At 37.7% G+C, this 27,949-nt stretch overlaps 2 protein-coding genes across 3 annotated transcripts; one reads left to right on the top strand and one right to left on the bottom strand.

Annotated features, from left to right (window-relative positions):
- Window positions 1-16: 16 nt before the first annotated feature.
- Window positions 17-25,992, bottom strand: LOC128528099 (E3 ubiquitin/ISG15 ligase TRIM25-like). Its single transcript, XM_053500854.1, has 7 exons — window positions 25,976-25,992; window positions 23,873-24,455; window positions 9,961-10,056; window positions 9,583-9,816; window positions 3,478-3,604; window positions 984-1,034; window positions 17-623 (listed from the first exon to the last, which is right to left on the bottom strand). The coding sequence occupies exons 2-7, from the start codon at window positions 24,449-24,451 to the stop codon at window positions 40-42; spliced, it is 1,671 nt and encodes a 556-aa protein (XP_053356829.1). The 5' UTR covers window positions 24,452-24,455; window positions 25,976-25,992; the 3' UTR covers window positions 17-39.
- Window positions 11,930-14,117, top strand: LOC128528085 (uncharacterized). 2 transcript variants are annotated; one of them, XM_053500845.1, is made up of 3 exons: window positions 11,930-12,643; window positions 12,750-13,032; window positions 13,126-14,117. In XM_053500845.1, exons 1-3 carry the CDS (start codon window positions 12,321-12,323, stop codon window positions 13,768-13,770), a joined length of 1,251 nt encoding a protein of 416 aa, XP_053356820.1. In that variant the 5' UTR covers window positions 11,930-12,320; the 3' UTR covers window positions 13,771-14,117. The 2 variants fall into 2 exon arrangements, with proteins under 2 accessions (XP_053356820.1, XP_053356811.1); XM_053500836.1 differs by having other exon boundaries at window positions 12,750-14,117.
- Window positions 25,993-27,949: the final 1,957 nt, after the last annotated feature.

Below are 27,949 nucleotides of genomic sequence, written 5' to 3'. Positions count from 1 at the left end.
AGTAATGTGTTATATACAGAGTTAATCCTCCAAAAGTATCTATTTTAAACAACAAAGTTTTACAGTTGAGTAATTATTTAGCCCAAACCCAGGGTAAAGAGGCTGAGTGAATTTGGTGTGAACTCTGTGTAGGAGCTTTATCGTGTCAGAGACGCTGTAGAAATACAGACTGCCTGCCTTTGGATTCACAAAGACACCTATTCTAGAGGGGGTGGGCTCTATGGAGATCTTTGTTGGTTTATTGTTGTGTGAGAATAAAAAACTAGAAGAGGAGCACTGCAAATTCCAGGACTTATTATTGCGCCCAAATATACAATCATAACCACTTCCCTTCCTGCTGATGTCTTTATATGACACTGCAATAGAAACCCCCTTATTACCACTCCACTCCACTTCCCAGTAACAGGGTTCACTCACACTCTCCATACACAACACCTGGGAGTGATCTTTAAAGCTCTCTGGATTTTCATCCTTCTTTGGATCATTTCTTTGTTTATAACCATAACTATAGTTGTACTCATCATTCTGTGACTTGACATCTCGGTCAGTTGCCGTCCTATTCGAATCAGACAGTTGGAGGCGTTGATGTGCTGTGTTGGGATCCAATGTGAGCTGATGGGAATCTGATGGTGAAAACAAAGTTTTGTCAATTTGTTATAGTGCTGGTTCCCAGAATTTTTCTCAAACCTGGTCCCACCCTCCAGTAAGGTCTCCCCATCACACAAGAGCTTTCAACAAGAGACAGTAAACGCTATCACATGCTTTCTCAGAGGCACATAAAGCCAGCCAACCAAATCACTTCAGACTGCTCCTCGCTCCACTTCAACATGCAAGACCATGATTGGCTACTGTTACTGTGATTGATAAGTGAGAGTGAGAGTCCCCCTCCCCATTTAGAATTTGAACTTGCAATTTCTCGATAATGAGCTGAAAACCTTTTTGGTTATGTATCTGTGTCTGCGTGTATTGAAAAAAAGACTCACATTGCAGACATTCCGCTTTGCTTTGTGGTGGCAAGATCAGGACCATTGACACTAGGAAACAGGTTATACAGTTACAAATTCACTCACTGCTATCACAATCACACTGGTGACCCTATAAAGGATTTTCCATAGGAGCATGTAGAATTTGCTTCTGTTTGAGTTTTACAATGGGATTTGCCTGCCAACCCAACATCTTAATATATAATATAATATAATATAATATAATACACTCGAAAAAATGAACCTGGCTACCTGTTACATGTACTAAAATGTAATATGTGATTTGTACATAATAATTTCATGTTTCCAAGATGAACATAAATAAATTATGTTGTATTTACATGAAATTCAAAAACTAACCATTTATAAGATTTAATCATGTTGAGATAAACCAAAGAGATCTTGTCGCTATGAAAACCGGAAATAGCAAAACCGGAAATATCGCGAGAAGAGAACACAGCGTGTTGAGAAGACAAACGTTTGGCGGGCGTGTGGAAAAGGTAAGCAGGAATTAATTCCCGTCTTTCTAAATAGAAACCAAATACTGAACATAAATGTCACCTTCTGTTTAGCGATGTTTAGTCACGTTATTTTGGTTTAAGATATTTATTGTATTTTTAATCCCACTTAAAATACCGACGGTTATATGCGCGTGCTTAATCTGCGGTTCGGTTCTGGTTTCGGTCTGTTCTCATGAGTTGTGAAGCGAGAGGAAGAAAGTATAAATATTGTTCATTTGATAAATTAAGTATCATGAATTTTAATTGAATCTATCTCTGTATTTTTTCACAGGAGTTTGTGACTGAAAGTGTCCTGTCTGCAACTGACTTCAGGAGTTTCCTGACCAACCGTCTCTAACGGTCATATTTAAAAGTCATAACGAACAGTTATAAAGTACAAAACGTTTCTGTTGGTGGTAAAAAAAAAAAAAATCTATGATTAATACTTATTTGTGGTGTTTTATGTTTTTTGTACATCTTTTCAAATTGAGACTTCATTTGTAAATTGCTGCTGGTGTAAAATAAAAATCTCTGTTTTATCCCGTTTGTCTTATGCTTCCTTCATTCTCAGAATTCTGTTGACCAGGGCTTGAAATTTAAATTTACTTGAGTTGGATCAACTTAATTTACAACTGAAAAATGTGTTGTACCAACGCTATTCATTTATGTTAAAGGTATTAAATTATGTTGGACGCAGCTGTAGTAAATAAGTTAAATGAACCTAATAAAATTAATTTGACTGAACCTAAAAACATTAAGTTGGGCCAACAAAATTGCTTAATGCTGAAAGAAAGCCATTAAATCAGGTGGAAATTCTTTCCATAATTTAATTATGTTTATTCAACAAGTTATTTTTTTGAGTGTATAATATAATATACACCAATTAACCATAATATTACAAAAACATTTTGTCCAGTACTGTGGTTTCCTTTGTAAATATGAGGCAGCTTTGGCACCTTGGGGCATGACTCCGCTCTGTGCGGATGCCATAATGTCTGGCACCAGGATGTCGCCTTGTTGGTGACATTGGGCTTTTTGTATGCTGGGCCTCATGTGTGGCAGGCTGCTGTTAAGTGGGTGTTCTTGTGCCTTTCTATTGTGACCAAAGGCCAACCTGTCCCATCCAATCCTACAGAAAAGTCAATGCAGCACAAGTTGCCTGAAAAAAGTCAATGATGGATTGACTTTTTTCAGGCAACTTGTGCTGCATTGACTTTTCTGTAGGATTGGATGGGACAGGTTGGCCTTTGGTCCCCATGGGCAGGGGTGAGCATTGGGTGCCCATGATCCTGTCAGTAGTTTACTTGTATATAATTGATTATGTTAAACTGTTAATGTTTTGTGGTGCTATTATAATTTTTTATATTAAAATGTTGATTTATTAATATAATTTGTCAATAACGTAAGTCTTAATTACACAAAAATCTCCAGCCTATCCCATGACACTTTGGACACAAGGCGGGGTACACAAGATGATGGTTTATATTGCATGTACTGCAACCTACATCTTTATACCACTCCACCCATTTGAAGTGTAGTGAGTATGACAAATGTAATTGCTGATCTAGTTTCTGACACTGTAAGTTGCTGTGAGAACATACTGCAAAAAGTACATCTTTCTAAGTAAAAGTTTTAAGGATGTATTTTTTGAAAAAGCCAAAATTTATATTTGCCAATATAAAAAGAAATGTATGCATACTAATAAAGAAAAAAGTTTCTGTTCCCATATCCTGTTATTATACAGTTACTTAAATCTCCCTAATGGGAATGAGTTAGAATAAGTTAATGATTTATTAATAGAGTAAGAGTTAGATTTATTAATAACATTAGAGCCTACTGACCTACAGTGAGTAAATTAATCAAGAACAGTGCACTTACAAACTGTTTGTAACTCCCAAATAATATAACATTAAAAGCATAATAAAGAGTAAGTTAAATTTTTCTTTGTGATAGTTGTATGTCGGAATAATGTACCGTGAGTAGCTGTGTCTTACCATCATTTAATATCTTCTCAAACTGCTCTTGAAACAGAGATACTACATCTTGGAAAGGGTAGAAAGAATCAACCTTAATGGTAGGTAATTCTGAATATCCAGGTGGCGTCACAATAGACTGAAAACTCTACAGAGAGACAAAAAGAATCAAATAGATTTAAAAGAATTGTAAAAAGGGAACTAAAATCTAGGAAGATGCAGTAAATAGTGTGCATTAAATGTGACAGTCAAAAAAAAAAAAAAAAAGGATACACACTTTAGGAAAATATAAACTTGTATAAATATTTTAATACTAAATTTAGGATTTCTAAATATAAGATCTTCTATATCCAAAGCACTTAATTATTAATGAAACTACTAGATAAGGGTAATTCTAGATAAGTGTTGTTCACATCCAGTCCTGGAAAGCAAGTGTTTAATGTTTCTGCACACACAAAGCTGATTTAACTAACCTGTTAATTGCCAGGGTTTTTAGTTGTGTTATGGGGGGAGGGGGTGAATTACAAATAGTGCTGAACACTGGCCCTCTTGGACTGGATTTTATCAATTATTTAAAAATGATGGGGCTTGCAAATTGACAAAAACTTGCCCACTGACAGACTAAACACCGCCCACTGACTGACAAAATCAAATCTACTCACGAACTAGCAGAGGGATGTTGCATGCAAGTGTCTTGCTTTTCAAAATCCTCATGGGCATATCTAATTTTCATGCACTCAGCTCATGTTTTTGCATACAGTAACGCCTAAATCCCCAAATATGCACACAAGCTTTTTTACATATGGCAGATGCCCTTATCCAGAGCAATTACATTGCATTACATTTTTATCTCATTATACATCTAAGCAGGTGAGGGTTAAGTGCCTTGATTAAAGGCCCAACAGTGACAACTTTGCAGGACTGGGGTTTGAACCTGGCACCTTCCGATCAGTAATTTAATGCCTTAACCACTGAGTTACCCCTGCCCTTTTTTGTTTGCAAAGTACTGTATCTCATTTATGCTCACTAATGTTAGCATTATTTTATCACTATACTTAAGCTCGTGGTCAAACCAGTCCCCTTTGGCTCTGAGGCAGCAATGCAATTATCTGCTTTAACTCCAATATTACTGCTATATACTGTAGCAATGTCACTTTACTTAAGTGTGGTCTCATTTCTGTTATCCACCCCACACACCACCCGTATCACATTGAGCCATGTTGCAAATATGTCAAAAACAATCGAGTGCAGTACAGAACTTGTATGACTTGGCAGGAATGATAAGGACACAGTATTGTCTTCCTTGACATGGAGCTGCTGCTGTAAAAATGATACAGTATTTTTACTGTTAAAAATGTGAAAAAAAATTCAGTATTGAAATAATACTTAAGAAAACAGTAAACTTTAATAATTTACAAATAACGTCTGTACAGTATGTTACAGATGTGGTCATTAAGACTGCGTGTGTTTTCCCGCGGGATGCCTCAATTTAGCGCGCGGCGCGCCGCAACTTGCCGTAAGCAACATTCGGGAATTTAAATAAATGTGTTGTGCTTCACTGAATATCCGCCAGATGGCGCATGGAAGGACTTTATTTAAACGCACGCCGGACCAAGTACTGTACAACGAAGAATTGTGTATAATTACTTAGTCTAAAACAATATTGTTCCCAATGCTGAAGCAAACATGAATTTTATTTTGCTTTACAACAGATCTTTCATGATAAATGTGTGTATATGTGCTTCATATTTTTTTCATAATGATGAAATGAGATGCCCAAATTCGTGCTTTAAAATTCTTAATAAATTTCTTACATATTTTTGTAATGTTTTAACAGGGACAAAACAGTAAAAGACATGGAAATGTCTCGGTTTACATGGTGTTGAAATTAATTTAATTTCCTGATAGTAGGCTATCTGATAGTCTTAACTATGCGAATGTCCTGATTCGTGAATATGCCAACATATCTTATTTAAAACGTAAAAAATGTGTCGACATCATCAGAAGACATGAATGAACTATATATATTATATTATTAAGTAAATATTATTTTATGACCACGAGCTTCTTCTGGCATTTTATAATAATCATCATATTTGCTGTTTGTGTCCAGCATTTAATAATTATTTCATACATTATTTAACCACGGCTGGAAATAATAGCTGGAATGTGATGTGATTGTGAATTCATGACTGAAATAAAGCAGTTTGTCTTTTGTAAAGTACTTTCACTTTACAAAAGGCAGCGTTTTTATAAAGCGTTTTTTAAAGGCAGCGTTTTTATGTAGGTTGATAAACGTGTGTTGTACAGTATATACACCGCGACAGCGCGCGCAGTTACTCACTTCTCACCTTTCATGTAGGTCTGCTCGGACTAATTCGTTTTAAACCCCTCAAAAATGTGTGTGTATACAGCCCCAAACCTCCATCAGTTATTAACAATAGCATCTATTTAAAAAAAAAAAGCCCCAGTGATTTAGGAGCTTCAGAAAATCTCCCGGCGCACAACACCGGGCCAACTCATGTCGAAAAGAATTTATAAACGGTTTCTAAACGTGGGCTATTGTTTTTTTTACTTATAGTATTTGTTAATTTAATTTAAATGAGGTTTGAGCTCAGGACTTCGATTCGGCATCGTGATTCTCCTCTTTAATTTACTCCATAGTTTTAATCAGCGCTCAGCCGCATGCATGGAGTTTTCCAGAGCGCACCGGCAGAAGTAGAATAATGATTATGAACGCGTCGGGAAAACAGCAAGCAGACTGACTCTGAACATTTATAAAAACGTTTGCGTTCATTTTCTGACGCGCTCAAGTTCACCAAAAACAATACAGAACAGCGCAGCTTATTTGCTTTCAAACATTTATAAAATCACGTTTTTTTCGTTATTGTGAGTGCGCTTAAATAAAAGTTGAGTCTTATAAAGGCATGTAGTCTTATATAGTTTTATTATATAGTTTTTGCACATTAATCAGAGTCCTCATCTGTTACATTTTTTAGGACAATAGTTTTTTTTTAGCCTGTCACGGCATGCGCCCAAATCAATATCGCTCCTCGCTCACTAGTTAGGCGGCCTCTCCTTCAGATATGCGAAGAAGCGGGGCTGCGGAATTAGGCACGAATAGTGAAGAAGAGCTCTCCTTGCTAATGATCCCGGGTTCATCCGCGCTATAAAATACTCGGGGTTTGTTGGTTTACAGTGGATTTTACTACGCGGTGTGAGTGAGACGCGCGCACACAACGCGGAAGTGCGGCATGCAAACGGGGCAATTGGAACGCGCCCCAGAGACTTCAAAGAAAAGCCAGCGCGAGCGGACGGAGGCAGGAGCTGCTGTCCGCGGATGGCCGTCGTACTCGTATTTTATAGCGCAGGGTGAAAACCCGGGATCATTGGCATGGATGAGCTATGTCCAGCTCTGTACCAGCATGTCATGTGGGCATTATAAGACTAAAAAGTGGCAGCTGGCACGCCTAAGAATAGACGCAGGTTAATTTTTTTATAGTCTAAATGAAAATCCTCCTCCTTAGTGCCTCCTATTCCTATTAATCCTATTGTTCTTTTAGTGTCACTGCGTGTGCTTACAATGCCAGACAACATTCAAATGCAAATTATTCACTCTCCCCAAGTGTGAATCAGCTGTTCTCACCTATACATATTAACCGATACGTTCTCACCTAAAGGTAAAATTCCACCTATATAAGTGTGACAAATATGCAAAGAAAAAAAATAGGAAGGGGCAAATACTTTTTCATGGCACTTCACATGTAGTCAGATTGTTCCAGTGGCTGAAACTGTGGCAGGTGGAGTTATAGCACTTTTCAAATCACACTTACTATATACTGATATGAATAACTTTGAATGATGAATGCTACGTTAATATGATCTCGGGCTTGCTCCACATTATAAAAGCAAAGCGCAGAGTTTAGCCTGAGATCAGGGAAGTACGTGATGTGGTGGAAAATAGGCAGTGGCGGTTCTACACTGAATTGCTCCGCAGGCGAGACTCCCTCCCCCCCTCGGTCTTGTTAATTTGTTTTAAAACCCCCAATTCTGTGAATTCCCCCAGCAGCGAAACCGGTTTGGTGACTTCACACCTGTTGTAAAGGTGAGATGGGGGATTACAGTAACTGTGGGTGCGCTTCACCTCGGAGCGCGCTGTCACGTTGTATTCAATGAATAGACTAAAACAAAATCATGTTTGCTTCAGCATTGGAAACAATATTGTATTAGATTAACTTTATTAAAGATTATACACTTTTGTATTCTTTGTCCACACACGTGGGCATCTTTAAATTTTTAGATATTGATCCTTTCTCGATGCAGCGAATTTTCTGAGCAAATTAATAATAATTTCCATGAATGAAAAGCAGGAAGAAGAAAAGGTTACGCGAAAATAAGAAAAAGCTTTAGAGGTAAATGCTGTGAAATGCTTCAAATGAACAGATTCTGCCTATAACAGGTCAGGGACAGTGAGGCTGGATCCAGCAGCGCACCACATCCCACATCATAATACATGTTGATGATGACCAACACGTCTCCCCTGATCTACCAGAGCCAAGTAAAAAGAATGGCAATCAAACAGAATAAAATTAGTAGCAGCACTAACTTGTGCTAGTTATTATGATGGTGGTCAATATTAATTGAAATAATGTTTCTCAGCATTATCTCGTGTTAATATTGACTACCCTAATAATTAAAATAATTAACTAGTTTACTAGCGTGAGCTACTGCTGCTACTGATTTTATTTCAGCTTACCTGTTCAGTTTTATTGCCATTCCTTTTAAAATATTGTCTTTATAGATTTATATGTTGTTTGTCTTGATGTTCTTTTTTTCGTTTCTTTGACCCAATATATGTTCAGTGATACTTCAAATAACTTGTTTAAATAGCATTGATTTCTGTATTGTGTTATATTTTTATACTAGTAACTGGTGTTAAAAATGTATCTCTACATTAATGAGCCAATGTATTATGGTGTGGGCTGCTGTGGGCCAGGAAGTCCAGGGCCACTTTTTGGTCCCAGTCCGCCCCTGTAATAACGAATGGAGAAAGCGCAGTCAAAGCCCGGGGATTCTGTGTTCCGCGGGGGCCAGTCGTGAATAGCTGACACTCAGTGACAGCCAATGAAATTGAAGCATTTTTGCCGCTTTTCACGTGGTGTGGCGTTGCTTAAATAATATCTGTATAATATCCGTATATCCTATAAAATCGTCGAGACCCTGGTTCGAATCCCGCTCTGGGTGAAAATGTAATAAATGTGAATCCTTTGTTTGACACTTTTTGCTTATGATAATCATTAAATTATAGCAACTGTGAGGTGAGTGTTAATGTGTTTCATAGCTTAAGAAAAAAAAATTCTCAATTGCCAACATGCATTTAGTACTGAAGCATAACTTGATAATGTAATGGCTATATCGTGGTATTTTAGCGAATAGCACTGGCTGGGAATCGAACCCGGGTCTCCCGCATGGCGGGCGAATCACCTACCACTGAGCCACCAATACCCATCTGCTTTGAAAACGCGTAAATATAGGCTAACATCATACATCTTTGTAGTCCTTTTGCACACGCGCGGGTGCGTTACAATAATAATAAATTTGGAGAACTACTTCTAATAATAATAATAATTCTGAATGAAAATGATGAATAAATACATAACAGTTTGAGCTTGACACGTTTATGAGCTCTGTCGCTTGCCGTCAATGGGCGCCTAAGAGACATAACATTTTTCGGCTTCAGTAGACACACAATACTTTAGACTGAAACACGACTGCCCCCTACAGGTATTGAAGGGCATTTTCACAGCTTGCCGCGCGCACTCGCGGTAAGTCGTGGGATCCCTTTTCCGAAAACGCGCGTTTTTAAAGACCACATCTGTACAAAGATTTTTATGATTTTTTTTTACTACTATAAAATTTTAAAGTCATTTTTTGTAAAATTAACTTGTAAAAAGACTTTTTTTTTTTTTTTTACAGTGCAGTTTGATCTCATAAGGCCTAGTGAGTCTGAGATCATGTGCATGATAAGAAATTAGTAACATGAAAGATGCATTGAGAGCATTTTTTTATATGTTAGGATGCAGTGGAAACTCCATGGGTTTCATCAGAGTGTGACTGAACCCTTACCTGGAGATAATGAATGGTATCTTCTCTGTGTGAAAGCTCATCGAGTTCAGCATTTTTCATCCTCAACTCTGCAAGCTGCTGCTCCAGCTGCATTATGACCTCTTCAGTACGAGTTACTGCATCTTTCTCCTGAGCTCTGATCAGCAGTGTTACCTCACTGCGTTTGCTCTTAATGAATTTGATCAGCTCAGTAAAGATCCTCTCAGTTTCCTTATCTGCTGTCTGTGCTGATTGCTGAAAAAGAGACAGAAAAGAGAGAGAGAGAAAGAGAGAGAGAGATACCTGTTTTTCTGCAATCCCAGTCAGTTGCAGCGATATTGTGCCCAGACGAACAAACAAACAGGTAATAGTCTGACTGATCATAAAAAGAAAATTTACCTTGTTCGACTCCAAAGCTTGTGTTAGATTCTGAAGCTCCTTCTCTCTCTCCTGGATTTTCTCCTGCCATTGTCGCTGTACATATAACAACTCTGTCTAATGAAGCACAGAATGTACATGAGTGTAATTGTATAACATGCAGGAAATTCAATTCTGTGAAAGGTTTACACTTTTAGATACCCAGTAAAAACCATGCATTGATTAGGTGCTGACTTATGGTTTAAATGAGCTTGGCCCTTCATTAACCATTAAAAACTTATCCAAGAACCAGTAGACAAATACAGTAAAAGTAACATATTTTTGTGTGGAATATGACCATAGGTGTATGGATATCCCATAACACATCCATGATGTTTGACCAATGTGAGTACAAGCGAACTTTGGTATTATTTCCCGTATCATTTAAGGTTATACGTGTCCACTTGCAGAGTGTTCGCTTAGTTCATGCTCGCACACAACAGTATCAAACAACTTTTTTCCCTTGATTAGAGGGCAGCTTCTAAGAACGAGTTTGGTAAGTAGTATTATCTTAACTTTGATTTCCTTGTTAAATAAAATCTAATCCCTTATACAATTGTATCCCTAAACAAATTTGGCTATTTATTATAAGAAAGTAAGAAGGACAAAATATATATTATGACATTAGTGAGGTGAATGCTCCTGAGGCTGAGTTCGCACTTTTCAGTTGAACTGCACCAAAGTTTGTTTGGAAGCTGACTTTAACCCCAGACCCACCTTCTCAAGGGGTCTCGGTTCTCTTGCTTGGTGTAAACTGAGGTTCGGATGGCAGCATTCACACAGTTTTACTGCACTAACAGAACAACCACAAAAGAGTCTGTTTTAATCGACCTAATCATGTCAACCGAACACACCTTTAATTAGTGTGCCAGATGAGGGATCATGAACTACACATGTCACTCCAACTAAGGCCAACTCAACATACCAAATTCTCACCACAACACTCTTAACAAAGATTAACCTTTAAGATGTAAAGTAGAAGTAGAAGAAAAATACAAACCTGATTCCAAAAAAGTTGGGACACTGTACAAATTGTGAATAAAAACAGAATGCAGTGAAGTGGAAGATCCAAATTTCAGTATTTCATTCAAAACAGAATATAGATAACATATCAAATGTTGAAAGGTTGAAATGTCATGCCAAATATTGGCTCATTTTGGATTTCATGATCCAAAGTTTCAAGTTAGGACATGTAGCAATAAGAGGCCGGAAAAGTTAAATGTATGTACATATAAGAGTCAGCTGGAGGACAGATTTGCAACTTATTAGGTCAATTGGCAACATAATTGGGTATAAAAAGAGCCTCTCAGAGTGGGAAACTGGGACGCCATGTCATCTGGACTAAAGAGGACAAGGACAACCCAAGTTTTTATCAGCGTTCAGTTCAGAAGCCTGCATCTCTGATGGTATGGGGTTACATGAGTGCATGTGGCATTGGCAGCTTACACATCTGGAAAGGCACCATCAATGCTGAAAGGTATATCCAAGTTCTAGAACAACATATGCTCCCATCCAGATGTCATCTCTTTCAGGAAAGACCCTGCATTTTCCAACATGACAATGCCAGACCACATACTGCATCAATTACTACATCATGGCTGCGTTCGGAGAAGGATCCGGGTACTGAAATGGCCAGCCTGCAATCCAGATCTTTCACCCATAGAAAACATTTGGTGCATCATAAAGAGGAAGATGCAACAAAGAAGACCTAAGACAGTTGAACAACTAGAAGCCTGTATTAGACAAGAATGGGACAACATTCCTATTTTAAACTTGAGCAACTCGTCTCCTCAGTCCCCAGACGTTTTTATAAGATTATAAAAAAGAGGGGATTTCACACAGTAATAAACATGGTCTTGTCCCAACTTTTTGGATATGTGTTGATGCCATGAAATTTTAAATCAGCTTATTTTTCCCTTAAAATGATATACTTTCTCAGTTTACAGTTTTTTCTGATTGCTTAAACAGTAATAATGATTCCTGTAGCACAATTTCTAAAATTATTAATAGTTGTAGAAAAACTATTCACTGAGTTTGCAAAATTAAAAGCACAAACACTGCTTTGCACACAGTTTGCACTTTTATAACACACAATTTGCAAATGTATAAATACAATCTAATCCACAGCACTCCTTTTGCAGAACTGTAAACACAACTCAGTACTTTACACACAATTTCCAAATTATCAGAACACTCCTAGTAAAACTATACACATTTATGGACATTTTTTACACTTTTTGTGTAACTGTTTGACCACACTGCACATGTGAAAACAGTTTTATATAATTAGTTCACTTTGCAATCAGCTTGAGCACTATAAATAAGCCACAGGTAAGCTTTCAATGTGGAGAACAATGGAGGGCAGACTGAGAAGAGTGAGAATTAGAGGAGGGCGAGGAAGAGGAAGAGGACGAGGACGTGAAGGAGCAGGTGGAAGAGGAGGAGGACAAAGACTAGGAGGTGAATTTAGAGGAAGAGGACAAGGAGGTGAAGAGGAAGGAGGAAGGATAAGAAGAATCAGAATTCCTGATGACATCAGAGCAACAATAGTAGACCATGTAATCAACCATGGAATGACCCTAAGGGAAGCTGGCCAACGGGTTCAGCCTAACCTCAGCCGCTACACTGTAGCAAGTATCATAAGGACATTTCGAAATGAGAATCGGTTAGTACAGTTACTTCATACTACAGTAAGTTTTCTAGTAGCACCATACCCTAATGAAAAACAATACAGTACTTGACATGTAAAAACTGAATTTGTTACTTTACAGAGTTGCTAGAAATCCAGCATCTGGGGGCAGACAAAGAATGTTCACTGAAGAACAAGAGACTCATATAGTCAATATGGTGTTGGCCAATAATTCCATTAGGCTGCGAGAAATACAGCAGCGCATAATAGAGGATACCATCACATTCCAAAACATAAACAACGTGAGCATCTCTGCATTATCTCGTGTACTGGCACGAAATAGAATAAGAATGAAACAAATTTACAGAGTCCCTTTTGAAAGAAACAGTGAGCGCATAAAACAACTGCGATATGAATATGTTCAGGTAAGCTATAATATCATTGGTACTGAATGTGGAAGTCCATCCTGTAGTGCTGTGTATGAACCTGCTGTGCTGCATTTGTTTTGTCTTTTCCAGAGAGTGATGGAGCTAGAGGCAGATGCCATGGGTCATGAACTGATTTATGTAGATGAGGCAGGTTTTAACCTAACTAAAACAAGGAGACGTGGCAGGAACCTTATTGGACAACGTGCTATAATCAATGTGCCAGGACAGCGTGGTGGTAATATAACTATGTGTGCAGCTATGAGTCAAAATGGTGTTGTGCACCATCATGCAATCCTGGGCCCATATAACACTGCACACATTATTACATTCCTGGATACCCTATATCATACACTCACTAATGTTCAGAGAGCAGAGCAGATGAGATATGTTATCATATGGGACAATGTTAGCTTCCATAGGGCTGCTTTGGTCCGCAACTGGTTCACAGATCACCAACTCTTTACTGTACTAAACCTCCCCCCATATTCTCCATTCCTGAATCCAATCGAAGAATTCTTCTCTGCCTGGCGCTGGAAGGTCTATGACCGTCATCCCCATCAGCGCATGGCTCTTTTACAGGCAATGGAAGAGGCATGTGAGGATATTGACCAGGCATCATGTCAGGCCTGGATACGGCACTCAAGAAGATATTTTCCACGGTGCCTTGGACAAGAAGACATTGCTTGTGATGTCGATGAAATTCTGTGGCCGGACCCAGAAAGACGACATGATTGATATTTTTTCTCTCTCTCTCTTTCAGTGAAATTGTATGTTTTTTTGTGCTTCGTTTTGATATGTATGAATAAACATTCATACTTACAGTAAGTAAAATTTGAATCCTTGTGTGTTTGTATGACAAAATTATGTCAAAAGTATTACTTCAAATTCACCTACCTTGTGCACAGAGAAAGCAAAAGCCAGATGTGTTTTTTATTTATACCATCAGTGTGTAGTTGGCACTTTGTGTGCTTATAAATATGATGGTTAGTGTTAACTGTTTGGTACAAAAATACCATTTTTACAAAGGTTTGTAGAGTTAAACAAGATGTATACTCTTTTGCAAGAGAACTAAAATGTTTTGATAATTGGGTGAAAGGTTTACTTATTTGTGTGTAGAGTTTTGCAAAAATAGCCAATAGTTACAAAAAATGTGCTTAAGCAATCAGAAAAAACTGTAAACATTTGATATGTCATCTATGTTGTATTCTGAATAAAATATTAAAATTTAAAACTTCCACATCATTGCATTCTGTTTTTATTCACAATTTGTACAGTGTCCCAACTTATTTGGAATAGGGTTTGTAAACAAAAACATGGATGCAAAAAAAGCAGCAGCAGTAGTTTTAAAATGTGCATCTGCGCTGAGAAAGAATTTCGTTTTCTGTGCGTTTGTTCATCAGGGTCAGTCTAGAAGAAGTACTTTGCATGTGGATCAGTTGGCCTTGTTAGAGCCCTAATTCTAGTTTGCGATCGAAGCAAGGGACTGGAGTGAAAAGGTCTCCAACTAAGTTATATGCAGTGTTTCCAGATAGTCGAAAACAAATAATTGTACAGAGACCGTTCATAATACTGTGAATATAAACTGTACTGCATAATTTCCAGGCACCCAATTTAGGAAAGGGGGGGGGGCAAAAGGGTGAAAGATATACCTATGCAGTTACAGTGCTATGAAAAAGTATTTGCTCTCGTCCTAACATTTTTCATATTTGTCACACTTACAGTTTTTTCTGATTGCTTAAGCACACTTTTTGTAACTATTGGCTATTTTTGCAAAACTCTACACAAAAATAAGTAAACCTTTCACCCAATTATCAAAACATTTTAGTTCTCTTGCAAAAGAGTATACATCTTGTTTAACTCTACAAACCTTTGTAAAAATGGTATTTTTGTACCAAACAGTTAACACTAACCATCATATTTATAAGCACACAAAGTGCCAACTACACACTGATGGTATAAATAAAAAACACATCTGGCTTTTGCTTTCTCTGTGCACAAGGTAGGTGAATTTGAAGTAATACTTTTGACATAATTTTGTCATACAAACACACAAGGATTCAAATTTTACTTACTGTAAGTATGAATGTTTATTCATACATATTAAAACGAAGCACAAAAAAACATACAATTTCACTGAAAGAGAGAGAGAGAAAAAATATCAATCATGTCGTCTTTCTGGGTCCGGCCACAGAATTTCATCGACATCACAAGCAATGTCTTCTTGTCCAAGGCACCGTGGAAAATATCTTCTTGAGTGCCGTATCCAGGCCTGACATGATGCCTGGTCAATATCCTCACATGCCTCTTCCATTGCCTGTAAAAGAGCCATGCGCTGATGGGGATGACGGTCATAGACCTTCCAGCGCCAGGCAGAGAAGAATTCTTCGATTGGATTCAGGAATGGAGAATATGGGGGGAGGTTTAGTACAGTAAAGAGTTGGTGATCTGTGAACCAGTTGCGGACCAAAGCAGCCCTATGGAAGCTAACATTGTCCCATATGATAACATATCTCATCTGCTCTGCTCTCTGAACATTAGTGAGTGTATGATATAGGGTATCCAGGAATGTAATAATGTGTGCAGTGTTATATGGGCCCAGGATTGCATGATGGTGCACAACACCATTTTGACTCATAGCTGCACACATAGTTATATTACCACCACGCTGTCCTGGCACATTGATTATAGCACGTTGTCCAATAAGGTTCCTGCCACGTCTCCTTGTTTTAGTTAGGTTAAAACCTGCCTCATCTACATAAATCAGTTCATGACCCATGGCATCTGCCTCTAGCTCTATCACTCTCTGGAAAAGACAAAACAAATACAGCACAGCAGGTTCATACACAGCACTACAGGATGGACTTCCACATTCAGTACCAATGATATTATAGCTTACCTGAACATATTCATATCGCAGTTGTTTTATGCGCTCACTGTTTCTTTCAAAAGGGACTCTGTAAATTTGTTTCATTCTTATTCTATTTCGTGCCAGTACACGAGATAATGCAGAGATGCTCACGTTGTTTATGTTTTGGAATGTGATGGTATCCTCTATTATGCGCTGCTGTATTTCTCGCAGCCTAATGGAATTATTGGCCAACACCATATTGACTATATGAGTCTCTTGTTCTTCAGTGAACATTCTTTGTCTGCCCCCAGATGCTGGATTTCTAGCAACTCTGTAAAGTAACAAATTCAGTTTTTACATGTCAAGTACTGTATTGTTTTTCATTAGGGTATGGTGCTACTAGAAAACTTACTGTAGTATGAAGTAACTGTACTAACCGATTCTCATTTCGAAATGTCCTTATGATACTTGCTACAGTGTAGCGGCTGAGGTTAGGCTGAACCCGTTGGCCAGCTTCCCTTAGGGTCATTCCATGGTTGATTACATGGTCTACTATTGTTGCTCTGATGTCATCAGGAATTCTGATTCTTCTTATCCTTCCTCCTTCCTCTTCACCTCCTTGTCCTCTTCCTCTAAATTCACCTCCTAGTCTTTGTCCTCCTCCTCTTCCACCTGCTCCTTCACGTCCTCGTCCTCTTCCTCTTCCTCGCCCTCCTCTAATTCTCACTCTTCTCAGTCTGCCCTCCATTGTTCTCCACATTGAAAGCTTACCTGTGGCTTATTTATAGTGCTCAAGCTGATTGCAAAGTGAACTAATTATATAAAACTGTTTTCACATGTGCAGTGTGGTCAAACAGTTACACAAAAAGTGTAAAAAATGTCCATAAATGTGTATAGTTTTACTAGGAGTGTTCTGATAATTTGGAAATTGTGTGTAAAGTACTGAGTTGTGTTTACAGTTCTGCAAAAGGAGTGCTGTGGATTAGATTGTATTTATACATTTGCAAATTGTGTGTTATAAAAGTGCAAACTGTGTGCAAAGCAGTGTTTGTGCTTTTAATTTTGCAAACTCAGTGAATAGTTTTTCTACAACTATTAATAATTTTAGAAATTGTGCTACAGGAATCATTATTACTGTTTAAGCAATCAGAAAAAACTGTAAATGATTAAGATCATCAAACAACTTGAGTAAATACAAAATTCATTTTTAAATAATATTTTTTTTTTTATTAAGGAAAAACTTGTCCAAACTAACCTGGCCCTATGTGAAAAAGTAATTGTTCCCTTGCTAAATCATGAATGTACTGTGATTTTTGGAAAGCTAAGTTAAACTTCGCTACACTCAGGCCTTATTACTGCCAGACCTGTTGAATCAAGAAATCACTTAAATAGAACCTGTTAAATAGAACAAAGTGACATACACTAAAAGATCTAAAACAGAAACATAATATAAATAAATTCAAAAACAGATGTAAAACAAAGTACAGTAATTAACTTGTATATGTCTGGAAAGGGTTACCAAGTCAGGGTTTCTGAATTGAGGGATTTATTTCTAATTTTCCTTAATATTTGATATGAATATGGCACAATCATTAATAATGGATTTATGTCAGCGTGATCTTTATAAGTGTTCTTGTTTACTTAGTAAGTGCTCTTGTTTACTTAGTTTTCACATGATGTTTCTTGGCCTTGGGTCGATGTATAACATTGGTGTTTTGCTATTTATGTTTGGATTTTATTGCCCAGGCTGACATATTGACGGATGCATGCAAAATAAAACTTTTCCAGCTAAACCCTGGCTCTGAGTCTCCTGATTCCTTGATCATCTAATGCTCTTGTCAAGTCCAGAAGATTTTATTTTTATTTACAACAAATTTTTTTGGGGACAAACAATGGTAAGAGCTATTATCCACAATGGAGAAAACTTGGAACAGTGGTGAACCTTCCCAGGAGAGGCCAGCCTACCAAAATTACCCCAAAAGCACAACAACGACTTATCCAGGAACTCATAAGGAACGCCAAGACTTTTGGGCATATATTTTGACCAGAGAAAAGATTCACTTTTTGGGAGGTGTATTTCCCATTACATCTAGGCTAAAAACTAACACAGTGTTTCATGAAAAGAACCTCATACTACAGTTTTTGCATTGAACACAACCGTTGCTTGAACACATTTAGCAAAACTTCACTCATTGTACCAAAACTCTAAACACAAGTAAACATGACACAATACTGGGAAATATACCATTCACATCTGTGCCAAATTGAAACTCTACTCTCAAAACCTAAACTCTGCTATCAAAACCTAACATTCCTTTGTCAAAATGTAACTCTGTTGACAAAATGACACATACTTGCATCATATGCAAACACTTTCAGATCAGGCGAAACACACTAGTCTACTTTATATAAAACACTGCAGTCTTTGATTTTCATTGTTTATTCAAAAGGCATATTTTCAGGAGACACATTTTCAAACAACCAAAAAAGCAAATAGGCCTACTCAATATTGTACATTGTAGCACTGTACATTGCAGCACCATGAATTCAGATAAAGCAAAAAAAAAAGAAAAAACATAATACAGTAATAGAAAAAACACTATACTGTAAACACAAAAAATCATAACAATTGTGCATACGTGGGCTCATGGATCTCGCCGTCTGTTGGGGTCTGGCCACAGGACCTCATCGACATCGCAAGCAATGTCTTTTCCCGCTAGGCACCGGGGAAAATATCCTCTTGCATGTCGAAACCATCCATGGATTGCTGTCACCTAAATGTCGCCGCAGGGCCTGTTCCATTGCCTGCAGAGGAGGCATGCGGGCATGTGGTTGGCGGTCATATACACGCCATCTCCAAGCCAAAACAAATTCCTCTATAGGGTTTAAAAATGGTGAGTAAGGGGGCAAGTATACCACTTCAAATTGATTGTGGTTGGAGAACCAGGCTTGGACCAGAGCAGCCCGATGGAAACTGACATTATCCCATATCACCACAAACCTGGGCTGATCTGGTCTGTTCTGTACAACTATATTATGGAGAGCATCTAGAAATGTAAGTATATGTTGGCTATTGTATGGACCTAGTTTTGCATGATGATGCAGAAGCCCTCGAAGGCTTATGGCGGCACACAATGTGATATTTCCCCCGCGCTGCCCTGGGACGTGCACAATTGCCCTTTGGCCAATTATATTACGACCACGTTGTCTTGTTTTGAACAGGTCGAATCCAGCTTCATCAATGAAAATTAATTCATGAGGCTGTGCAGCTCCATCCATGGCCAAGATTCTCTATAAAAAAAAAGAAAACATATTACTGTACTACAGTGCTACACATACAGAACCCTCACCCCATCACACAGGTACCTCTGTAGCTCTCAGAATGGATCCATGTGGTACTGATATGGTATAACTGTATTGCAAATGTAAAGGACAGTTACACTTACCCTTATATATTCAGCTCGAAGTCCTTTGACCCTGTCACTGTTCCTCTCAAATCGGACTCTGTAAAGCTGCTTCATGGTGATGCTGTGTTTTCCCAAGATGCGTCTGATGGTGGTGAGGCTCACATTTTATAGTTGGCTAATTGGTGTTCAGTTTTGCAAGTAAGTGCCTTCAGGTGTGTATTTGAGTGGTTGCAATTACCCGATGTGTTTTGTATTTTGGATACATGTGTTTTCCAAATGGCACCCTGAGATTTCATTTTTTAACGAAGTGCCTTATGTATGAAATAGACTGTAGTATGCAGGACCATGTGTGTTGCATAAAGGAGTAAGTGTGTTGCATAATTGCAACTAGAGTGCAAAGCAGCGCTTTTGTTTAAGGTATGGGTACATGTGTTTGAGGTATGGTAACAAAAGCTTCAAGTTGTGTTACTTTAGTCTAAGCATGGGTTTATAGTGTTCAAGCAACGGGCAAAAACTGTAACAGTCAAACATGGTGGTGTAAGTGTGATGGTCTTTTGCAGCTTCAGGACCAGCACAACTTGCCATAATTGATGGAACCATGATCACACCAGCATTACTCCAAAACCACAACAATCATCCCGGAGCCTATATAAGAACCCAGAACAACACCTAAATAACTGCAGGCCTCACTTGCCTCAGTTAAGATCAGTGTTCATGATTCAACAATAAGTAAGAGACTGGGAAGAAATGGCATCCAAGGGAGAGTTACATGGTGAAAGCCACTGCTGACACAAAGAACACAAAGGCTTGTCTCACATTTGCTAAAAACATCTTGACTATCCCCAAGAGTTTAGGGCAAATAGTCTGGGGACTGATCAGACAAAACTTAAACTTTATGAAAGGTGTGCATCCTGTTACATCTGGGGTAAAACTGACTCATCATTTATAAAAACAACAGCATACCAACATTTAAACATCTGAATCATTTAAGTGTGACAAATATGGCAAGAAAAGTAAGGGGCAAATACAAGTTTACAGCACTGTATGTTTTCACCTTTTGAGTATGATATTATGTATGTAATAAAGTAGGCTAGTATGACACATATGTGTATAAATCTGTGTTGCTATGTTGCTTGCTTAGGCTAAAGTAAATAACATTGGAATTTTTATAACTATAAATGTTTTGATCATTTTTTTGTGTTGCTGCAAATCTCTGAAGCAATGTTGTGACAGGGTTCTACAAACGATTACACAATGGTTATGTGACTTATACTGTACTTGTATGTGTAGGATATGTGTGTAGGATGTATTGTATGTGTGTGTGTGTGTGTGTAATGTGTGTAGAGTACGTGTGTGTGTTTAGTGTATATAGCATGTGTGTGTGTGTGTGTGTGTGTGTATGGTATGCGCATGTGTGTGTGTGTGTGTGTGTGTGTATGTAGGATGTGTAATGTGTGTATTTACTGTAATAGTGCTGATGTCATGAATGAGCATTTTGCAAATAACCCAAAACATCTGAACTTGTATTGAGTTGAGACAAGGACATGCAAAGGGAAAATAGTTTAGCTCAATAAGATCTAAAGGTGTACCCAGTTTGACATTTATGCGTGCAAGTGTGTATAAGTTATGCAGCAAAATCTCCTGTTAAGGCCCTAAGCCACGCAGACTCAGACGTGCAGACATCCTCCTGCCAGCAGATTCCAACCTGTGTGCCAATTTTCATGAGTTTTTAGGCATGTTACAGTATAGTTACCGTACAGTATATTTCAATGGCATGTTACCGTACAGTATATTTCAATTTGCACAGTATATTTCTATTTTGTACATCATATTTCTATTTCTATTTTTATTTCTATTTCTATTTTTTTCCTAGCACATTTCTATTTTTATTTTTAGTTCTATTTTTCCTAGTTTAATTTAATTTTTTAATTTAATTTCTATCGTATTTCTTTTATTCATATTTATTTCTTACTTGTAAAATTTAACTCTCTTTTAGGGTCAATGGCAGTCGTATAATGCATTTCACTACATTTTGTACTGTGTATGTTTGTGTATGTGACAAATAAAATTTGAATTTGAATTTGAATTTGTTAAGACCCCAAAAAAAACCTGGATTGTTGAAAAATATATATATAAATATTATAAATCTAGAATAGTACTATATATTATAATATTATATATCTATAATATATAGATATAAATATATACAGTGTACAACTGCGAGCAAAGCACATTGCGCCATTGCCACCCGGGTGCACCACACAACTTGCACACTTTATACACTATAAAAGCTTGTCATACACTGTTGTCAGCTTAGGCCCTAACTATTTGGGGCCAGGGGTAGCTCAGTGGTTAAAGGGGGCATACAGGCCTACATGCACTTTTTAAAGCTGTTTGGACTGAACTGTGTGTTAGGAGAGTGCGTACACAACCACTCTACGATGATAAAGAGCCGCCCAGTGGTTTTCTTTTCATTTATTACAATAACATGCCCCTTTCTGAAATCAGGCCAATCGATCAGGCCACAGTGAAATGCCTGTCACTGTGACGCCACACCACAAGAGGCCGCTCCTACACTAGTTGATTGACACTGGTGTTTTAGCAAAGACCCGCTCAGAGTGAGAAAAAGCTGTCGGCCATTGTTTTTCACCGCTGGAGCAAAATGTCGCCTAAGCGATTGTGGTGTACAGTTGTTGGGTGTAATAGTGAACACAGCAGTCGCCATGTACTACCGACATCTGAGGACGCAGTGGCTGAATTTAGTTTTTAAAGCTAACGTCCCCACCGATTTACCTAAATGCGTTCATGTTTGCGCTAATCATTTTTCACCAGACTGCTTTATAAACGCAGGTCAATATAAAGCAGGTTTTGCTAGGAGGCTGCTCCTAAAAAATGGATCTGTACTAGGTAAAACTCTTTACACTTCTAGATTTCATTAAGCTGAGCAGTTTTTACTAGGCATGTCATGACTACTTGACTTGACCTGATGGGCAGCAAGTTGACTGCACACCCCATTTGCAGATAATGATAGCATGCGAGTGTCAGGGTAACCCTAATCTATACAGATACATAGAGAGATATACAGATAAATTAATTCTGTCCAGCGGTCAAATTAAGATGCACCCACAGTTGATGCATGTACGCAGTATTACAGTGAAACCTCGGATTACGAGAATAATTCGTTCCGGGAGCAAGCTTGTCTTCCAAAACACTCGTAAACCAAATTAAATTTTCCTGTAGGAAATAATAGAAACTTAAATTATTCGTTCTACAGCCCAAAAAAAGAAATACATAAAAATAATTAATACAAAATATAAAGTAAAAATAAAACAAATTAACCTGTACTTTACCTTAAAAAAATTTAAAAATAAATCCCAACAGATAAGTGTTTCCGTTTGTGCACGCAGGGTGTGTGTGTGTAAAATGTGCGTAAACACACACACACACACACACACACACACACACACCGTTTTTAAGACTGTTTAAAAAACTGTTTAAAAATTAGCAAGGAACATCCCTTGTTACACTCGCGCATACTAACAGGATCACTGCTGTAAAGTAAAACAACAACCTTTGAAAACAATCGAGAGGAGTTTGTGTGTTTGTTTGGCAACCTTAGAGAAGGGGGAGCTGAAGCGGGGCTAGCTCGCATTTAAAGCCCCTTTCTCTCAGGTTGCCAAACAAACACACAAACTTTCTGCCTTACACAGACACACACACACACACACACACACTTAAAAACACTGCAAGCACTAAGACCCAGCAGGGGAGACGATAGGTCTCGGCTTTACAGCTCCCCTCCTCTCAGGTTGCCCAACAAACACACAAACTCTTCTCTGTGGCGACTGTTTTCAATGGTGAGGAGCTGTTAAATTAGTTTTTTGTTGTTGTTGTTGTTGTTGTTGTTTTACTTTACAGTAGTAACTCCGTTAGTATGCGCTCACGCGAGTGTGACTAGCGATGTTCCTTGCTAATTTTTTAACGGTTTTAAAAACAGTCTCTCCTTTAATGTGTGTGTGTGTGTATTCACACAGCAGGAGAGACGATTACCTACAATCCCGCTGCAAGAGAGAAAAAAAACGTTGGCTCACTTGTGATGACGTGACGCGCGGTGTTAAAACAAGAAGTGCATGCGTGAAACATGCACATGCAACGGTGCTCGTAAACTAAAACAATGCTCGTTTTTCAAGTCAAAAATTATTAAAAATAGTTGCTCGTCTTGCGGAACACTCGTAAACCGCGTTACTCGTAATTCGAGGTTCCACTGTATATAATATAATATAAAAAAAGTTTTACCTCAAGCATATACCCAAAGGCTGGCAAAGTTTTATTATATTCTGTTTTGGCAGTTTTGCCTGATGCTGTGATAGAATCTAGCTAGACAGACATACAGTCATGTATGAAATCATTAATTATTATATCATTGAAAGAACTTGACCAATGCAAAGACAAAACCGTTCTTTTATTAATATAGATGTAAAATTAAAGCAATGAATCCCTTAGTCAATGGTCTATCCTTGTCAGCATCATAATCATTCAAACTTAAGAACAGTCAACCTAAACCAGAGTAATATATTGTTACCTGTTTCTCAGTTCGTCCTGCTGCAGCTGATACTGTAGCGTGTCCTTTATGTTCATCTAACATACACAACATGCAGATACACTTCCGGTCAGTACGACAGTAAACCTCCAGCAGTTTGTCATGCTGAGAGCAGATCTGCTCCTGGAGTCGTCTGGAGGCTTCCACCAGCTTGTGCCTCTTGAAGGCAGGAGATTTATAGTGAGGCTGGAGGTGAGTTTCACAGAAAGAGGCCAGACACACCAGACAGGACTTGATGGCTTTGTGTTTTCTCTCAATGCAGGAATCACACTCCACATCTTCAGGTCCAGCAGAACACTGAGCAGGAGGTGTAGCTCGTAGTCTTGTCTTCTTCAGGGTTTCCATTATTTCAGCCAGAACAGTGTTTTTACTCACAACAGGTCTTGGAGTGAAGGTTTGTCTACACTGAGGACAGCTATAGATTCGTTTCTGATCCTCCTGATCCCAGCATCCATTAATACACTCCATACAGAAACTGTGTCCACATGAAATTGCTACTGGATCCTTAAATAAATCCAGACAGATTGGACAACTGAGTCCTAAAAATTTAGCCTCTGCCATTTTACTAAACACAAATGAAAGCAGGTTACACGTCCTGGATCAGTTTGTAAAAGTAATGTGGAAAACCAGATCTTTGCTGATAAGAAAAAACTCAGATGCTAAAAAAAAACTCCACACAGAGATCTGTAGAGTATCTGCAAATCTTCAAATACACAAAGGGAAATAAACACGCCCTCAGTCCAGACAACCGCAGATCCGTTTCGTTTATGTTGAACCAGCATAACTGTATGACTCAAATGAGGATGCTGTTCAAAGATGTAGATTCAGATATTGGAGACATGGGATCCGCCCAGGGTGTCATGTTGCCGGCTGTGTGGAGCAGGGGAAAAAGCTCCTCTATCTCTCTCTCTTGTTTGGATCTTAATAGTATTTAAAGCAGGAGTTTTAAAGGAACATGTTTTTGTCAATCATACCATTAGAAATAAGGAACTACTGCAACACAGATATGCAGTAGGTAAATACACATTTCTAGGTTTATGATGAAATGTACACAAAATGTGTTACTATTATTATGCTTAATATTTGTTTGCTTTTTTCATATTGAAATAGATCCACTCACCATGCCTAGAAATGACAGTTCCAAAGAAATATTTAAGTTTCAAGGAGGGTGGATTGTTGGCCAGTCTGACTGTGGCTCTGGAAATTAAAACAAAAACTACTGTATATCCTCTCTGGGCCTTGATGATGGGACCAAAGATTTATAAGAGAGCGAGGGAGAGTTTGTGCTTAGTACACTAAGAACTGAGCTATCAGGCCCAGTGATTTTTATTTATTTATTTATTTATGTTATTTTTTTTTTATTTTATTTTTTTTTGGGGGGGGGGGCGGTTGTGGTTGGGTCAAACAAAATTACAACTTTTAATAATCGTCTGTAAATACAGTAGTCATCAGAACTGATGAAAAAGCATCAAGTGTAAGCTTGGCTGTGATCACTTGACTGCTGCTTAATTAGAAGATCAGGTCGATCTGGTCCAAGCTCTTTATCTTTTTTTTTCTTTCTTCGTCAGATCAAAGGGGTATTTTAGCAAAAAAAATTACAGAATTTTTTGTTTTTTTTGTTATTGAGTTAGTTCATGTTCTCTACTTTTCTCTTTTTTTAGTTATTTTTTTGTCTGTTTATTTTTTGGTTTACTCTGTTTATTATTATTATTTATTTAACAACATATTTTTACGTTTGCCTTTACTGTATATTTTCTATTTATTAGTTCATTATATAATTAAATTGTTATACCTGAATTGTAAATATTGTAATTGTAATTTTTTTTTGTGATTTACTTGTGAAATTCAAGCCATGAAATAGTTTTTTACATATTTAAATCCTTATAATACTAATGATTTCCTGATTAAATACAAAATATATTTTTCTTTTAATATGATGTCATTCTCGATAATAATCATAATAATAAAAATATAAATCCTTTTCCAAGGATTATTAAAAAAATTATAAAAAATCACCTTTTTTCCCACTCAAACATCACACACATACACACATACTGTACATACACACACATTACAAATGTTAACACTCTTACACTTACACTTTTTGTAGGTCTTAACACACACAAGGCAAGGCAATTAAAGTTTATTTGTATAGCAAATTTCATAAACAATGGTAATTTAAAGTGCTTTACATAAAAGAGAAAAATTATTGTAATCATAAGAAGAAATAAAAAATAATAGCACTAAAACTTATTTAAAGTTAAATTATTTAAATTAAATTTAAAATAAAAAATAAAACTACTTAAAATTTGATTTAGAATCAAAATTAAACAGTTGAAAATGTAAGAAACATAAAATACAGTGCGATGGTGCAGGGTTCTTGGGCCCGGTCATCATTGCTTGCACCTTCATTTAGGGCCCAAGCACTATAGGGTGCCTAAGGATTACAGTGAAACCCTGGATTACGAACATAAGTCGTTCCAGAGGCGTGCTTATATTGCAAAACACTCGAAAATCAAAGTCATAAGAAATGATGGAAACTCAAATTATTCATTCCACAGCCTAAAAAAATAAATACATAAAAAATAATTAATACAAAACATAAAGTAAAATAAGAAATTATAAAAACATAATAAAATTTTACCTTTGAAAAAGTAAAAATAAACCGCGACAGACAAGTGCTTCCATTGTGCACGCACTGTCTATGTGTGTGTGTGTGTGTGTGTGTATAAAGCTAAGGTAAGAGGAGAGGTGAAATCAGACCCCCCCTCTCCCTCTTCTTGTCTTACACAGTAACCATTTCTGTCTTTTTTTTTTTTTACACACACACACACACACACACACACACACATTGATGGAAACACTGTTTTATCAGGAAAATTAACAAGAAACTTTCCTAATGACACTCGAGTGAGCGACACACTAACTGAAACACTGCTGTAAAGTAAAAATAAGACAAACTAACCTGCACTTTAGCTTAAAAAAAATCGTGACAGAGCAGTGTCTCCGTTAACACTAGAAGCACTGCGCCAGTGTGAGCTTGAATGGGAAGCTGCTGCTGACACACAATGATCGCTAGATGGCGCTTTCACCCAAAGCAAATAGTTTAGCTCCAAGATCAACTTGCACTTGGACAATGCGCCATTCATTCCCGCGTTGATAATCAGCGGTATCTTTTTTCATATTCAACTGAGAAAACCTACTACAGAGTCTCCAAGGGGACAAAGGTAAAGGGAAAAACGGCAGAAAAAAAACAAGTCATGTTTTGCATTATAACCCAAAGTTTTTGGCATGACTTTTTTCTGCCGTTTTTTCTCCTCCTTTGTCCATCTAGGGGCTTCGTACTATAACAAAAAGGAAAGCTCTACTTAATTTTATATCGTATGGAGAAAATGTATTAACGTCTCGGGTGGTGCAGGAGCAGCGATTTAGTTCTGAACTCGCTTCTGTGAAATTATCGCTAAAACAGTATTAAATTTGAATAAATCAGATCTACCACAGCAGATAATAAACTATGCTATGTCATAACCGAAGCAAACACCACGATTGCTAGGCAACGGACCACACATGCATCTTTATACATTTGGAATCTGCAATTACATTTTCTGTTGCATGTATAGTTTCAGCTGAAACTCATGATCAATGGTGTTGGGGTACTTATGTAGTGATAATTAGTTTCAGCCAAATCATTAAAACTAACAATAGACTATGAGAGGTGGTTGGAAGGTGTTACTCTGAATATAAACAAACTAAATACAGCTTTTTTTCTCAGAGGTAAACAGAAAAGTGAAGTTGTTCAGCTGTTTAGTGTCACTATGTCATAACCAGTGAAACAACGTGTACTCATCGCTGTGCTTGTTGTAACTGAAAAAAGCTGCAACTGTTTCAAAGTCTTTCCTCTCCGTGACCGCTGAAATCCGACACGACACCACGTTAGGCTACGTCTTAACTCATTTGCATACCGACGGTGATTAGATGTTGACCGAGAGCTCAGGGGAGGTGTGTGTGTGTGTGTGTGTGTGTGTGCGCGCGCCTACTTCGTGTACTTTTATAAACATA

Source organism: Clarias gariepinus, chromosome 1 (assembly GCF_024256425.1).
Source record: "Clarias gariepinus isolate MV-2021 ecotype Netherlands chromosome 1, CGAR_prim_01v2, whole genome shotgun sequence".
In the NCBI taxonomy this organism is placed as follows: domain Eukaryota; kingdom Metazoa; phylum Chordata; class Actinopteri; order Siluriformes; family Clariidae; genus Clarias; species Clarias gariepinus.
This window is presented reverse-complemented; position numbering and strand designations above follow the sequence as displayed.